This window comes from Rosa rugosa, chromosome 5 (genome assembly GCF_958449725.1).
Source record: "Rosa rugosa chromosome 5, drRosRugo1.1, whole genome shotgun sequence".
Taxonomy (NCBI): Eukaryota; Viridiplantae; Streptophyta; class Magnoliopsida; order Rosales; family Rosaceae; genus Rosa; species Rosa rugosa.
Window position 1 is genome coordinate 51,010,076 of NC_084824.1, and position 15,553 is coordinate 51,025,628.

General features: G+C 41.0%; 1 protein-coding gene and 1 long non-coding RNA gene across 2 annotated transcripts; both read left to right on the forward strand.

Annotated features, from left to right (window-relative positions):
- Window positions 1–1,834: 1,834 nt before the first annotated feature.
- LOC133713086 (DNA repair protein RAD5B-like) lies at window positions 1,835–8,701 on the forward strand. Its single transcript, XM_062139214.1, has 18 exons — window positions 1,835–3,109; window positions 3,208–3,341; window positions 3,434–3,569; window positions 3,689–3,742; window positions 4,198–4,347; window positions 4,459–4,610; window positions 4,758–4,842; window positions 4,983–5,177; window positions 5,382–5,525; window positions 5,642–5,794; window positions 5,995–6,062; window positions 6,189–6,311; window positions 6,450–6,549; window positions 6,713–6,825; window positions 6,925–7,528; window positions 7,620–7,691; window positions 7,788–7,886; window positions 8,330–8,701. Exons 1-18 carry the CDS (start codon window positions 1,928–1,930, stop codon window positions 8,450–8,452), a joined length of 3,687 nt encoding a protein of 1,228 aa, XP_061995198.1. The 5' UTR covers window positions 1,835–1,927; the 3' UTR covers window positions 8,453–8,701.
- Window positions 8,702–9,012: 311 nt separating this feature from the next.
- Window positions 9,013–10,064, forward strand: LOC133708718 (uncharacterized). Its single transcript, XR_009846003.1, has 3 exons — window positions 9,013–9,259; window positions 9,366–9,519; window positions 9,635–10,064. It is a non-coding gene; the product is annotated as an uncharacterized LOC133708718 (long non-coding RNA).
- Window positions 10,065–15,553: the final 5,489 nt, after the last annotated feature.

Genomic DNA, 15,553 nt, shown 5'->3' on the forward strand with positions numbered 1-15,553 from the left:
ACTTAGAATTTCTCATTTTATCATTTACAAAAGAGAGGCTAAAAAAATAAAAAACAGTTTACACATCCACTAAATATTTAGTGTAATTCTCTTATTATTATTTTTTTTTTTAAAGAATGTAATTGAAGTATTGTCGGCTACGGATGATGATCTCAATCATGATGGTGCACGACTGGATGAAGCTCGGTTACTTGCTAGTTCTTTTTAGTTATGTCAGTGACAATATGTTCTTAAAAATCGTAATAAGACTGTCCATTGTGTGGCTAGAGCCGCCTTGAAATTACCTTTAGCTTCTTTTTTGTGGCAATAATTGATGCTAGATTGGCTTATGCCAACCATTGAGAGTGAGAGATGTTATTGAGTTAGTTAAATGAAGTGTGATACTCTTTCTAATACTATGATTTGCTTGGGTTTAATGAGGTTATGAGGATATAATCCTTGGAAGTTTTTTTTTTGAAAGAAGGGCTGGTGCAGCTGCCCTCAAGCCTTGATTAACGAAACTGTTGAATACAAGGGGGGACATTGAGCCTAAACCCCTGATTACAATAAGCAACTAGAGTATGTCCAGAAATAATATCAGGAATCTCTACACAATACCTGTATTCTAACAAGCACCAACTAGCAAAGAGCGCACTACTGGCTGCTCCATTTGCTTTGAAATAGCAGTGACATAACGGAAAGATAACTCGATATGTAACACGATTACAACGTAGCATAATTGCCAGCTTTAGCACAACTTTCCTACTAGTGGCACAAGGCCCTATGAGTCCTACACAACACGTGTAGACACTTATTTCCCGCCAAAGATGCGACCAAAATAAAAAACTGCAGTAAATAAAAGTAAAAACAGAAAAAACATAGCTAGACCAAGCCAGGCCCAAGGGGGCCCAAGCCCAAGCCACAATCTGAGGAAAAAAGAGCCCACAAACTACTAGCCAGGTCGGGCCCAACTTCACCACAGCCACTGTCGCCGGAACCCGCACAGCGCCGCCCCTTTGCCTTCGCCAGAACACCGTCGACGACCCGGTATCTCTGACGCACCTAGGGAACCTATGATCACAGCCTTGCAGCAACGCCATCTCCGTCGCATGGAGAAACCACCTTCGTCGCCCAACCGGATCGAGATCTGAAGATCCAATCCAGATCGGGTAGCTCCGATTAGCCCCCGCCCACGCCACGCCAGACGCCGCACCACCTAGCCGCCACCAGATCGCTGACTTGATCTGTCGATTAGGCCATTGCAAAGCAAACCCATGCCGGCCAATAGTCGTGGCCTCCTTCTCCCTCATCGCACAGGCAACCACCATAATCACCCCAATCGGAACGACAACGTTGATTGAGGGATCCGGCCACACATCGAACTCACTCGGCGGTGACTACGGCCTGTCCGACGACGGCGTAAGGGCACGCCGCCGGACAGGGGAAAACTCCAATTTTTTTCTCTCAGGCGCGTGCAAGCGCGTTCTTAGGTTTTTTTTTTCTATATACTTTGTTTATCACAAACTATCCTTGGAAGTTTATCATCTTAAGAAATTTCATCTCAATAACCGAAAAAAAAAAAAAAAATATATATATATATATATATATATATATTTACTAACCGAACAAAAAAGGAAAAATGAAAAGAGAGGGAAAAACAACCGCTAATTTACTCGACCTATTCACCCCTTTTGACTTTTGGCGCCATAATGTTAAAAAGAGAGGTAAAACACTAAACAAAGCAGATAAAAAACCCGCGAAATTTGATACAGTAAAAACGCCAAAACCTTCGTTTCGCGCCAAAACCTTGTTCCAGTATAAAACCCTAAGGCGCGCCAAACCATTCTTCATTCCCCTCTCTCTTCTCCCCAAAAAAAAATCACCGTGTTTCCTTCTCTCCCAAAAACCCATTTTCTAATACCTGATCCGTGTCTTTGACCCAAAAGACATGGATTCCAAAGAGGATGAAATTCCCATGGGAATTCCCCTCATGCCTATGCCTATGTTGGTTAAGCGCAGGAATACCAGCACCGGGGCTCGTATTTCGACCGTGATCAAGCAAGAGTGGCCGGATGAGGAGTCCGATAAGCCCGAAAAGCTTCCCGTCTCTAAGATTCTTAGCTCGTCGTCGATTGATGAAGTTCCTGACACCCAGGAGGAGCCTGTTCCGATCAAAATCAAGGAAGAGTGCTCCGAGGAGACCGATCAGGCTGAGGCGCTTAAAGGATCGATGCGGCTAAGCGAGGCCGAAACGATGAGCGTGGTTCCTGATAGCCTGGGGGATTTGGCGCAACAAGAAGCGGAAAATGTTTCGATCCAGGTACAGAGAGTTGGATCTGAGGAGGTGGATGAACCTGGTTTGATCCAGGTGAAGAGGGAAGGATCTGAGGAGGTGGAGGAGGCCGAAACGATGAGCGAGGTTCCGGATAGCCTGGCTGAACAAGAAGCGGAACTTGTTTCGATTGAGGTGAAGAAAGAAGGATCTGATGAGATGGATGAGGCCGAAAGGCTTCAGGAGTCTAAGCCCGAGAGGTTAGAGCAGAATGAAGTTCCAGTCCTAAATGTGGAGCCTATTTCGACGTTTATTAAATTGGAGGATCATGAGGAATATGAAGCTGAAAAGCTTTTCGTGTTGAAGCCGAAAGGGGTAGTGAAGAAGGAAGTTGAAGATGGCCGAGAGGGTTTGATCAAGCAGGAAGAGAATGTGAAGAAAATTCGGTCGGTTCTCGGGTGTGAAATGCCTGAATTTGAGATTCTTCGAGCACTTTCAGAATGCGGTGGAGACCAGAATGCAGCCGTCAATTTCATCCTGGAAAATGCAGGGGCGATTGTGGTTAAGAAGGCTGATGGAGATGTGGATTCGTCGAAGCCTAAGAGCCTGGTGAAGAAGGAAGTCCCTGACTGTGAAGTGATTTCGGTTAAGCAAGTGAGGCCACCGAATTTGGAGGATGGGGAATTCCCTACGGAGCGGGATTGGCTTGCGGTTGGAGGGACAGTAGTTACTGCACTTTCGACTTCCAAAGGCAGGAAGTTGGTAGACAATGAGATTGTTAACCTCTCATTTCCTTCTGTAAATTCCAGCAACAAAACCAGGTGGATTGTTCGTTTCTCAACCAAACGATCTGGAGAGGTATATTTGTGTTCTATGATTTGTTTGTATGCTGAATTATTTGAGTCTGTAAGAAAATTCTTTCGGCTTTAATGCATTGTATGTGGTTGAATTTATAGATCGGTCGCTTTTCAATGGAATGGGCAAAATGTGTTGTTCCACTTGTACAATCTGGAAAGGTTAAGGTTCGTGGACGGTGTATAGCTGCACCCCAAGTGCTTTCTATGATGCAAGAGATCATGTTGTATATAAGGTATAGGTCCTAGCCATATGTTACCACTTACCACATTCATTCCTTTCGCACAGTTTTGCTTCAGCCGAACTTGTTTGCTATATGTTTTACAGTTTTTATATTCACCGCTCAATTTTCACCGAAGTGGACAAGTCTTCATGGAAGCTAGATGCTTCCCCTAACATCGATTCCACTATATATCCTCTTCTCACTCTGTTCAAATTGTTGAAAGTCCAACCATATCAGAAGGTAGTCCTGATTCTCCTTGGTAGTTTAACATCCCTGATATACAAATCCAAACACCAGAAACTCTACTTTTTGATGGTTCGTGTTGTATTAGTGTGCTAATTTTTTGTTGCTTTGTCCAGGCTGAGTTCACTCCAGAAGAACTTGATTCCCGAAAACGTCTTCTGAATATTGAAGTATGTATTGACATTTCTTTGTCTATTTGCATTTATCTTGATTGCTTTGGAGCAAATGTTGGTGTTTTCTCATTTTATTGGATCTGATTTTTTTTTTCATGTGTTCCAATTACTAAATGCTGTTAAAATGTTACATTGTGCTTTGAATACTATTAATTTGTGAATGCATTATCTGAGTAAGGTGTTTGCAAGAAAGGCATCCCGAGGTACAAACAAATCTTAAAATTTTCTCTAAACTCTAAACCATAGGTCCAGTGACAGTGCTTTCAATGGTGCCAAGTGTTTTGTGAAATACAATCCAATATTTCAATTTCAAACATACAACTGAATGTGACCTCCTTGATTTTTATTTAACATCATTGCATCTCCAAACACATAGATTATCAACAATTTTTGTTTTTCTATGTGTGTGTATCTACATCTAAATGGCTTAAACATGCATGGGTTCAACACAGCGTATTCCAAATGAAGCTCCATTAGCATTGCCTGCACCAAAACGCAGAAAGGGTTCCCAACAGAATCCCGAAGAAAACAAAGATGAACAAGCCATTTCTGAGTCTTCTCTAAACAAGATTGTTGGTGCGGCGGAAGTATATGACTTAGAGGTAGGCACTATGAATATGTTGTATTTTTCAGCTGAGGATTTCAGACTTTCAGAGTAGATATAGTATGTCAACAATGTCCCCTTGTCTGACCTTGCTCTCTAAATCTTTTAGGAGATGGAGCCCCCAGGCACTCTCAGGTGTGTTCTGAAACCATACCAGAAACAAGCGCTCCATTGGATGTCAGGATTGGAGAAGGGAATTGATGTTGAGAAGGCCAGGCAAACTCTACATCCTTGCTGGGCAGCCTACCGTATATGTGATGAGTATGTAGTTTAAAGAAAAATGAAAATGGAAGAAGGAAAACAGTACTGTTTTTCTCTTCTTCTAGTCTCTTGCACGCAAACCACAATCCACATTGTGAATTCAAATAGCTTCAAGCCTGCAACTTAACTGAATATATGATTTGTCAGGAGGGCTTCTTCAATCTATGTCAACATTTTCACAGGGGAGGCAACCACAAAATTTCCAACTGCAACGCTGATGGCAAGAGGAGGAGTGAGTATTTCAATCATCTCTCTACTGCATATTTAAAAGTATATTTAGCTTGTGGGGAAACCTTATAGTGCTTTGGGAATTGGAGTGACTATTATCATGTAAATTTTGTCTCTAACATCAAAAGTCTGTTTAAATTCTAGATCCTAGCAGATGCGATGGGACTTGGGAAGACTGTGATGACAATTGCTCTAATACTTGCAAGACCAGGTAGAAGAGGCTCTAATGATATCGAAATTACAAAGAAGAGGAAGATAGATTCAGATACAACTGCCCCATTGAAACCAAAGGGAGGCACTCTTGTTGTCTGTCCCCTGTCTTTGTTAAGCCAGTGGAAGGTAAATAGCTTCCTTTTTGTTTTGCATTGAATAATTGTGATAATTGAATTTTTTATTATATTTAAATTTTGTTATGATGTGATGTCAGAATAATGTAGTAAGAACTTTCTCATATCCTCAATCTATTTACAGATACTTTGAATAACAAGATGAATATATCCTTTAGTTTCCAGCATATCTTATCAGTTCTTTTAATAATGTCAGGATGAGCTTGAAACACATTCAGAGCCCGAAAGTATTTCCATTTTTGTTCACTATGGTGGACACAGAACCACTAGCCCCAAGGCAATCTCTGTACATGATGTGGTCTTGACAACATATGGTGTCTTGGCTGCAGCTTACAAAAGTGTAAGAAACCTTCCCTTCTTTTTTAGCCAATTCTTATTATTTGTAATTTGTTAAATGAAAACCTAATCTATTAATCTTCTCATTTCACTCTATTCTTTTGTTACAATGTGGTACAGGATGGGGAGGACAGCCTTTTCCACCAAGTTGACTGGTATAGGGTGGTGCTTGATGAAGCTCATACCATTAAATCTTCGAGGACCCAAGGTGCTCAGGCTGTTTTCACCTTGTCATCGCATTGCAGATGGTGTTTGACTGGAACTCCTATTCAGGTCTGCTTTCTGTTGTCATGCTTGATAAATATTGAGTGTGCTTTGTGAAGCATATATGATATTCTGCATTCTAAACAGTATTTTTTTTTCCCCTCGTGCATTTTCGAGAACTCTAATAAGCTGTCTCTAGCTTAGTAGGGGTGGTTAATTTATTAGTTTTGACATTAATTATAAAATCCTTTGGTCATCAATTGTTGCAGAACAATTTGGAAGATCTCTACAGCCTCCTATCCTTCTTGCATGTTGAACCATGGTGCAACTGGGCATGGTATGTCAAATATTGTTTAATTTTAAGATATTGTTTTTCTATAGTATCAATAAGAACTGCTAGTTCAACTATGACTAGTGGGGATGCAGATTTATGGGTTACTAATATAATTTTGCTAATATCTAGGTGGAACAAATTAATTCAAAGGCCTTACGAGATTGGTGATCCAAGAGGACTGAGATTGATAAAGGCCATTTTGAGACCACTGATGTTAAGAAGAACAAAAGAAACAAAGGATAAAGTGGGAAGGTGATTACTCTTGAGAGTTATTTTGAATCTCAATCTCTCTCTCTCTCTCTCTCTCTCTCTCTCTCTCTCTCTCTCAATATACATTATAAGGTACTGAACTCTTCATAGGATTTTAATGTTTGGTGTATGTAATTTCAGGCCCATACTTGTTCTCCCTCCAACTGACATTCAAACCATTGAGTGTGAACAGTCAGATGCTGAACATGACTTTTACAACGCCCTTTTTAGGAGATCAAAAGTAAGTTATCTCAACAATAATTGTGGCCAACCTTGAACCGAATTGAGAATGTACTTGCAAATGCACTGTTATTTGCTTACAGATTTGTATTCACTTGGCACTTTCAGCAGTCTTGTTTTCATGGCTATTCATAGCTGATAATTTTTTTTTGCAAAATATACAGGTCCAGTTTGACCAGTTTGTAGCAGAAGGCAAGGTTCTTCACAACTATGCAAATATCCTTGAGCTACTACTTCGATTGAGGCAGTGTTGCAACCATCCATATCTTGTCATGAGGTGGGAATGAATTTGCATTTATTTTGACTTGACAGTTGAGCTTTTGTCCTTGTTCATTAGCTTTAACTGCTTCTAACACGTTGGTTTGGAGTACTGCAGTCGGAGCGATTCACAAAAGAAAAGCAGTCGGGGTGATTCACAAAAGTATGCAGACTTGGACAAGCTTGCAAGAATATTTCTTGAAGCTAGCCAGGATGCTTCCACTTCAAAGCAGAGTGTCCCCAGCCGAGCTTATGTTGAAGAGGTTGTTGAGGGTATCCGTAAGGGTGAAAACAGAGAGTGTCCCATATGCTTGGAGTTTGCAGATGATCCTATACTTACACCATGTGCTCATAAGATGTGTAGGGAGTGTCTTCTCTCGAGCTGGGGAAGACCAACTCGTGGTCCATGCCCAATATGTCGGAGATTGATTGAAAAAACTGACCTCATATCTTGCCCATCTGAAAGCCGCTTTCAGGTTGATTTTGTTGAAGATTGGAAGGAATCTTCGAAGGTTGCAAAGCTCTTGGATTGCTTGGAGCATATTCTTCAATCAGGTTCTGGCGAAAAAAGCATTATTTTCAGTCAGTGGACTGCATTTTTGGATCTCTTGGAGATCCCTATGAAGAGAAGAGGAATTGAGTTTCTTAGGTTTGATGGGAAGCTGACACAGCCACAGAGGGAGAGGGTTTTGAATGAGTTCAATGAGACCAGAGTGAAAAGGGTAAGCAGCAAAAATTACATTTTGTTCCTTGCAGTTATAATTTGGTGATAATCTTCTTGCTTGTTAATATCCTGCATGTATTATGTCTCAGGTGTTGTTGACATCTTTGAAAACTGGCGGTGTTGGTCTGAATTTAACTGCAGCATCTAACGTCTTCATAATGGTACTTTCAATCTTTCTGTTTATTATTATTTCATCTGTTGAGAACTTGAGTACTTTTTACCCCGAAATTAAGTACGATATGCTCACCCTCTTTTAGGATCCATGGTGGAATCCTGCGGTTGAGGAGCAAGCAATAATGAGAATTCATCGCATTGGACAAAAGCGAACAGTCACTGTTAGAAGATTTATTGTCAAGGTGAGTATGTTTTTGTTATGGTCTTCAGCAGTCTAGCAGTTATACAAGCCTGTTCATGGGAGAAGTGGATTAAATGTCACCTGAACTTTGAATTGTGTTCTTTAGAGATAGTGATTGGTCAAATACATATAACTTCAATTCCACGTTTTTATTTATTTATTTTGAACATAGATGAATTATATAGCAAAATTATACTAGTGAACTGGGTCTGAACCCAAGGCCCTAAGCTATCCTAACTATTCACTAATGCATGAATGAGTTTAGCATAGATGCCTTTGATTGATTCTAACTGGTATTCCAACAGCTGTCTAGTTAGTGGTGTTTAGTGAGTTGGACTAGTAGCTCTTCCTGTTTTTGCCTAGTTTGTTAATGATTGTGGGTCGTTCAGCTGGTAAATACCATAATCTCTATATTTTACTGTATGAGTTATTAAAATTGGACAGGACACGGTGGAGGAACGCCTGCTACAAGTTCAGGCCAGGAAGCAGAGAATGATTGCCGGAGCTCTCACTGATGAGGAAGTTCGATCTGCTAGAATTGAGGAGCTCAAAATGCTTTTCACATGAATTTCTCTTTATGTATATAGGTAGTTAAAAGAGAGTAGCCTTTGGGGCCTTTTTTGTGCAGCCTAGAAGTCATAGACCCCAATTTTGTACATGGTTGGGTTTTGGCATTTCAATGCCAATCACCTTCTCTCTTATTTATTTTAGTTTAGCTACTGTTTCCTAATTATGGGTAAGTTATAGGTAATGATCCCAAATGAGCAAGCCTTGTAGTGAGATCATTAATCTGAATGAGAATCCCATTTTTGATTTCATTGTGTTCCTCTCTCGAGGCGTAGTATTCAGGTAACAAACAACTTTGTTCCCACTTGGTAAACCGATAAAGAGCAGTCATTTTGGCTAATCGGCTATTGTTTCGAAACTGGTACATTTAATATACCCCTGTGCAGCAAAATGTCTAGATTACTATTCATCTACGAATTTATTATTCATAAATAGAATTTCAGTCCTACACAGTTAACATAGAATTACGTAACCAATTCTATTAGGCCCCTTTTTTCTTATATGTTTTTCTTTTCTAATAGTATAATTATTTAGGAGAAAATATATTGATGTGGTGACTGTATGGTTGCAGACTCAAAAGTCCAAATCGAAACTTGATTGGAAAGCTAGGTTTAACATTTGCTTGGGAATAGCTACGGGATTGGTGTATCTACATGAGCATCCCAGGCTGAAGATGGTTCCCAGTGACATTAAATCCACTAATATTCTTTTCGATAGATACCTTAAGGCTAAAATATCAGACTTTGGATTGGCAACCCTTTACACCGAAGATGATCAATTCAAGTTCAACAAAGTAGAAGTGCCACAGTAAGTAAAACTTACTATAAAACAATACCTACTCCCTGCCACTATATATATACTTGTTGCAATCTTTGACTTGGTGTAATGATGAGTTACCTCTTATTTTCTGCAGCGGATGATATATGGCACCTAAGTATGTTCGAGCAACTGTGACATCTAAAGCTGATATCTACAGTTTTGGGGTGGTTATACTTGAAATTGTTAGCGGAAGGACAAATGCAGGACACGGACGAGATAGCCAGGAAAGTGAATTTCTTTTAGATACGGTAAGCAAAATTGGCATTGCCATGCTTTTCTGCCTTCTTTTATTCAACTTGTTTGTCCAAACTATGCTGCAATCTCATTTAACACGATGTATATGTTGTGTGTGTGGAAATGCAGGCTTATGATTTACAGCGAAAAGGAAGGGTGGTGGACTTGGTTGACAAAACCTTGTCTACCAAGTATGATGCAAAAAACAAGCCATCATCATCTTCAATTTAGCAGTAAAGTGCACCAGTATATCCCAACTCTGAGGCCTACTATGTCTGAAGTAGTGAGTGTTCTTGTTGGCGACAAAAAAAATTGAGGAGATTTGTCCGCCTGCTCTGAATGATAGTCACGTTGCTCAAATTGATTCCTCTGCTTCTCTAGAAGTGACCTCGAGAGAGTCCACATCATCCAATTTTATCCAAGGGGAAGATGAAACAAAACATACAGATATCTGAAAGTAGACCCTAGAAAATTTCAAACGAAACGCAGCAATCTCTCTCTCTATTTTGCTCCCAGTTTTTGGACTTTGGTAGACTATTGCCTCCTAACTAGTGTATCAAACCTGTATGATATTGATATTTTGGCCTTTAGTCGTTTGTCTTATCAAATTGGATGTTATGTATCATCAATGCTTATCAACTCAAAATTTGAATTTCTGCTAATCCAAAACGACTGAGTTTGTACAATCGTGAAAGCCAACGAAAAAGTACAGGGAGAAAAACAAAATCCATACTTCATTGTTTACCTATTTTTCAAAAGCAACATACATCATAAATGACATAATTTGATGTATTATCTACACACTATCAGCTTTTTTTTTTGGCTCAAAAAGAGGGACAAGAGAGGCAAAGAAACCTCCTTACCACCCCCCATGTTAATAAAGAAAAAATAGATACAAAAAGAGAGAGACGAAGCCAAGATCTCCATAGTAGAACACACCAAACATTAAAGAACAACTAGCTAACGAAAACGAAATTGTGGAAGACCTAAACAGTCACTATTGTAGGTGTTAAAATAAGGCCGTGTTGTAGGAGAATTGTAATTGTGTTTATCATTGATAATAGGAGCCCTTTAAATAGGGAGTTACAAGGTATACAAAAGGTAATAGAATCCGAATACAATTAAATACCTAGAACACTTTCCTATTACAACTCTAAATCCTAGTTTGTAGAGGCACACATTATGTCGACATCCTTCAACACTCCCCCTTGTGCCGCTCAAACTTGGCGATGACGCTTTGATTGTTGCCTCGTTAAAAACCTTGTCAGGTAACAAAAACCCTGTGGGACAAAAATAACCCTGGTCGAAGGACAAAAAGAGCACAACACGTCATTCACTCTTCGAGATCTAACATGTAGACATCATACCTCCCCCTGATGTCCATATCTCCCCCTGATTGCTACAATCATGGGAGTTCGGATAACTTCCTTAATCCGATGCTCTTCACATGTTTCTCGAAGGTGGATTTTGGTAACGACTTAGTAAATAAGTCCGCTACATTATCCTCAGATCGGATTTGGTTCACTTCAATATTTAGAAGTGTCTGTTGTTGCTGATTGTAAAAGAACTTAGGCGATATATGCTTGGTGTTGTCGCCCTTGATGAAACCTAATTTCATTTGTTCAATACAAGCTGCATTATCCTCATAAATGCATGTAGGTTCATCTGTGGTAGACTTCAAACCACAAGTTCCTCGAATATGTCTAACTATAGACCTTAGCCATATGCATTCTCGTACAGCTTCATGTAGAGCGATAATCTTTGCATGATTTGAGGAAGTAGCAACAAGGGTCTGTTTAGTAGACCTCCAAGATATCGCAGTGCTTTCCATGGTAAAGACATAACCCATTTGGGAGCGACCTTTGTGAGGGTGAGAGAGATACCCTGCATCAGCAAAACCCATCAAGACATCGTTGTCATTTTGATGGAGGGGAGGAGGAGCACGGAAGGTGGCGTTTTGCCTTGTGGAGTCCGATCCCACACTTCCGTTATTTCTTTTCTCTCTGTAGGGATAGGAACAAGCCCATATCAATCGTACCTCTCAAGTATCGAAGGATTGTCTTTATGCCAATCCAATGGCGTTGTGTTGGCGCGGGGCTATATCTAGCCAATAAGTTCATAATAATTGAGGTGTCCGGTCTTGTATTGTGCTAAGTACAATAATGCGCCTATTGTACATAAGTAAGCACTTCTGCTATTAACACGTCTTCGTCATCATCCCTGGGACGAAACGGATTCCTTTTAGGGCCAAGACTACGGACGACCATGGGAGTGCATCTTTGACTTTATCAAAATGCCTAAGCATCTATTGACACGGTATACAAAACCGTGTTCTCCCAAGGTCCTTCCTCTCAAACTCGGATTTCAGGTGTTCAGCGGTTTTCCTTAACTCACAAGGGTTCCAATTATGTTTATCAACATAAACCGCGACAATTGCAAATCCGGAACTTATCATGGAAACGCGTGGGCATAGTTCATCATATCCCTTCCCAATCAAGTAGTCACTTTAGTGAGCGTTTCAACCTCGTTGCAAACGTGCTCCGTGGTCTAGAGCCACTTGACTTGGGAAAATGAAGTTCACAAGAACCTTCATTATATTTCGTATCTAGATCCCCATAAAGATACGTAGTGGCCACATTTGTAAGCTGCATGTTCAGTTATTTGGAAATTACCAAACTGACAAGGTAGTGGAGTGCAATGACATCCATTACGAGAGAATAAGTCTTCTCGTAGTCGATTCCAGGGCGTTGTGAGAAACCTTGCGCCATAAGGTGAGATTACCATCTCTTTTTCTCGTCACGCTATCTAACGAAGACCTATTAATGTCAACAGGTGGCATCTCAGGCCCGAAATCCTTTCTTTTCGTTAGTGAATCTAATTCAACCTGGATCGCATCTTTCCATTTAGGCTAATTTTCTCTACGTTGGCATTCTTCAACGGAGTAAGGTTCGATGTCATTGTTCTCAACAATTCCACGTCCTCATGTACACTAGTGTAGTTCGTAGAGATCTCTATATTCTCAGAAATTGGTTCTAACATTGAGGCGTCCCCCAACGATGTCTCTTGGACATAACCACAATCCAAAATATTCTCATGAGACGGATTTTGAGTATCAATGATCAATGGATCAAGTTGTGCCAAACTCGCTCTCTTCTTAGGGCGAGAATCCATCAAACATATGGGTCTCCTACGCTCTCTAGCGGAACCCATGGCCTATGACGCCATTATGCCACCTTGTGGCGTCACCATCCCACCATCCATGGTGGTGGTGTCGTACCTATCTTCTCTGGGTGGCACCATGTCCTCCTATGGGGACATCAATCCTTGCAGGCATGTTTGCAGCAGGTATATGTGATCTCGTCACTTTTAGGGGATCAAGATGAGACATAGTGGGGACAGACCACGACAATTCATGTCGTTCCTGCTGAACATTGACGTTCTAATCTCCCCCTAACGATGGGAAGACTGTCTCATCAAAGTGACAATTCGCAAGTCCAGCGAAATAGAGATCGCCTGTCAAGGGTTCTACGTAGCGGACTTATAGTTGGAGGCCTATGTCCAACATAAATATATATATGCTTTCGTTGCAATGACTCATGTTGATGCGCTGTGGCGGCGCAATTGGCACATAAACCGCACACTCAAATATGCATAAGTACGAGATATTAGACTCGAACCCAGTCACTAGCTGTAACGCAAATAAAAGTTGAGTGGCTGCTATGAGTCGTAGACGAATTAGCATAGCTGCATGCGATATTGCATAACCCAAGCGGAAATATTGGTGCGCATTACCAATGTCTGGGCTACCATCGTAGTCGTTTAACGGTGGCTTTTCCGCTAGACCAATTGGGTCTGTACATGGGAATATGATACTTGATATCAATACCCAATGATATGCAATAGTCATCGAAAAATTTTCAATGTAAACTCTCTAGCATTGTCAAGTCGAATTGACTGAACGGGATGATCCGGGTAGTGAGCCCGTAGCCATATGATTTGGGTTAGGAGTTCATCTTAAGCAGCATTACAAGTGGACGATAGTGCGTCACATGACCAGTGTGTCCGCATATCAACCAACAACATCAAACATCTAAGCAGTCCACAAGTTGGTTGAGTCGATCCACAGAATCTCTTTGGATTCTCTGAGAACACATGTGTCCTTTGCATAGGATGGTCTCGATCCTTAAAGAGCAGGCTTTGGGAAACGAGTGATGGGCCTTAGAAGCAACCAATGAGGATTTTGGTTGAGCCACAGAATCACAATTGACTTGAGAAGTGGAGAGAGGTGGCACATTGCCATTCTTGGCGTTAATGCCAAGCTCTTGCCGTAGGAGGTGACGACATTACCCTTCTCCTAGAACCAACTTTTGATTCATACTTCTTTTCACTCGAAAGAATGGATGTCCGTGTGAAGTCTTTAATAAACGGATCATCATATCATGACCTGGATGTCCCAATTGGTCATACCAAAGCCTATATGTGTCAGAATCCCATAAGTCGTCTCTCATGACATGGTTGGATTCAATAACTTGAATAGTGGTTGCATACAACCCACTAGAGCGACACATAAGTTAATCTAATACTCGTTTATGTCCATAGTCATTAGAGGTAATGCAAAAGAATTCTGTCCATTCTCATAATGTGTTTCCACATGAAAACCATTGGCTCTTATGTAATGAAGTTCAAATTAAATAAGGTATGTCCAAGACATTAAGTAAAAGAATCGACACTTTATTAATAGCCAATGATTACATCAAAGTTTCCAAAAAGTCTAATCCAAAAATAAAGAAAATCAAACTGAGACACATTGTAGTCACTCTATCCGTTTGGTAACTCCAATCAAATATGACCAGGAAAGTAGAGAGATGTTGGTGGAGCGAGGCTCGCTTAAGTACCAATTATCTCAATGACTTTCCTAGACATCATATTTTATTGGGTATGCCACATGAGAAAGAGTTGATACAATTGTCATTTATTGACTAAGGCTCATTTGCCATTACAAAAATTCTTGGAAAATAAAAAGGACTATTCTAATCAAAGTCTGCAGCATCCTTGTGCACTTCATCTTCAGCTTTGAAGTCCTCTATGGTGAGGTTGACATCTCCACCATCTTCTTCTCCTTCTTCTGCAAGGTACACTTCTTGCTCTCTCAGGTCCTTGTATGCCTTGTATCTTGCAGCTAGTTGCTCGCTTGCCTGGCATTGCCTGAACCAATGCTCACTTGACCCACATCGATGACACATGTCATTGTGGTTACCTCCCCTTAATTGAGGTGCACGTTGTGGTCGTTCCCTAGGAGGGTTGGCGCAACCATCACGACCCATGGCACCACCACCATGAGCTATGGCTCCACCACCATGGCTAGGGTTGCCACGACCCCCTCTCCCACGTGTGGCATTGCCACCACGTGTATCCGCTCCAAACTTGCGGTTTCCTTCCTGATTAGGGCGGTTATATGGACCCATACGTCCCTCATATCCCTTATTCTTAGGGTTCCGCTCCTTGCGCCCTCCTTTGGGTGCATTATAATTCGCCTCATGAACGCTCTTAGTTCCAATGGGCCTTGAATTATAATTTCTCACGAGTATGTTATCATGTTTCTCAGCTACAGATATGATATTGATAAGCTGATGAAACCTCGTGATCCGTCCAGCATTTACTTCAGTACGGTATTGCTTTGATATCACAATGGCTGAAACGGAGAAGGTGGAGAGAGTCTTCTCAATTAGCTCTTGCTCTGTGATAGGTTTTCCACAAAACCTCAACATGGATTGTATGCGAAGAGCTTCTGAATTATATTCAGCAACAGACTTGAAGTCAGCAAAGCGCAGATTGTTCCATTGAACCTTCAAGTCAGGGAGGAGGGAATCTTGAACATTGCCAAAACGCTCTTCTAGCGCTACCCATAGCTCTCTTGCATCCTTGATCGACATATACTCCAATCTGAGTGCTTTGTCCATATGACGCCGCATCAAGATGACTGCTTGAGCATGTTTTGCAGGTGTTGGGATGAACACAAGATCCGGGTTAGGTGCTTGGATTATGGGC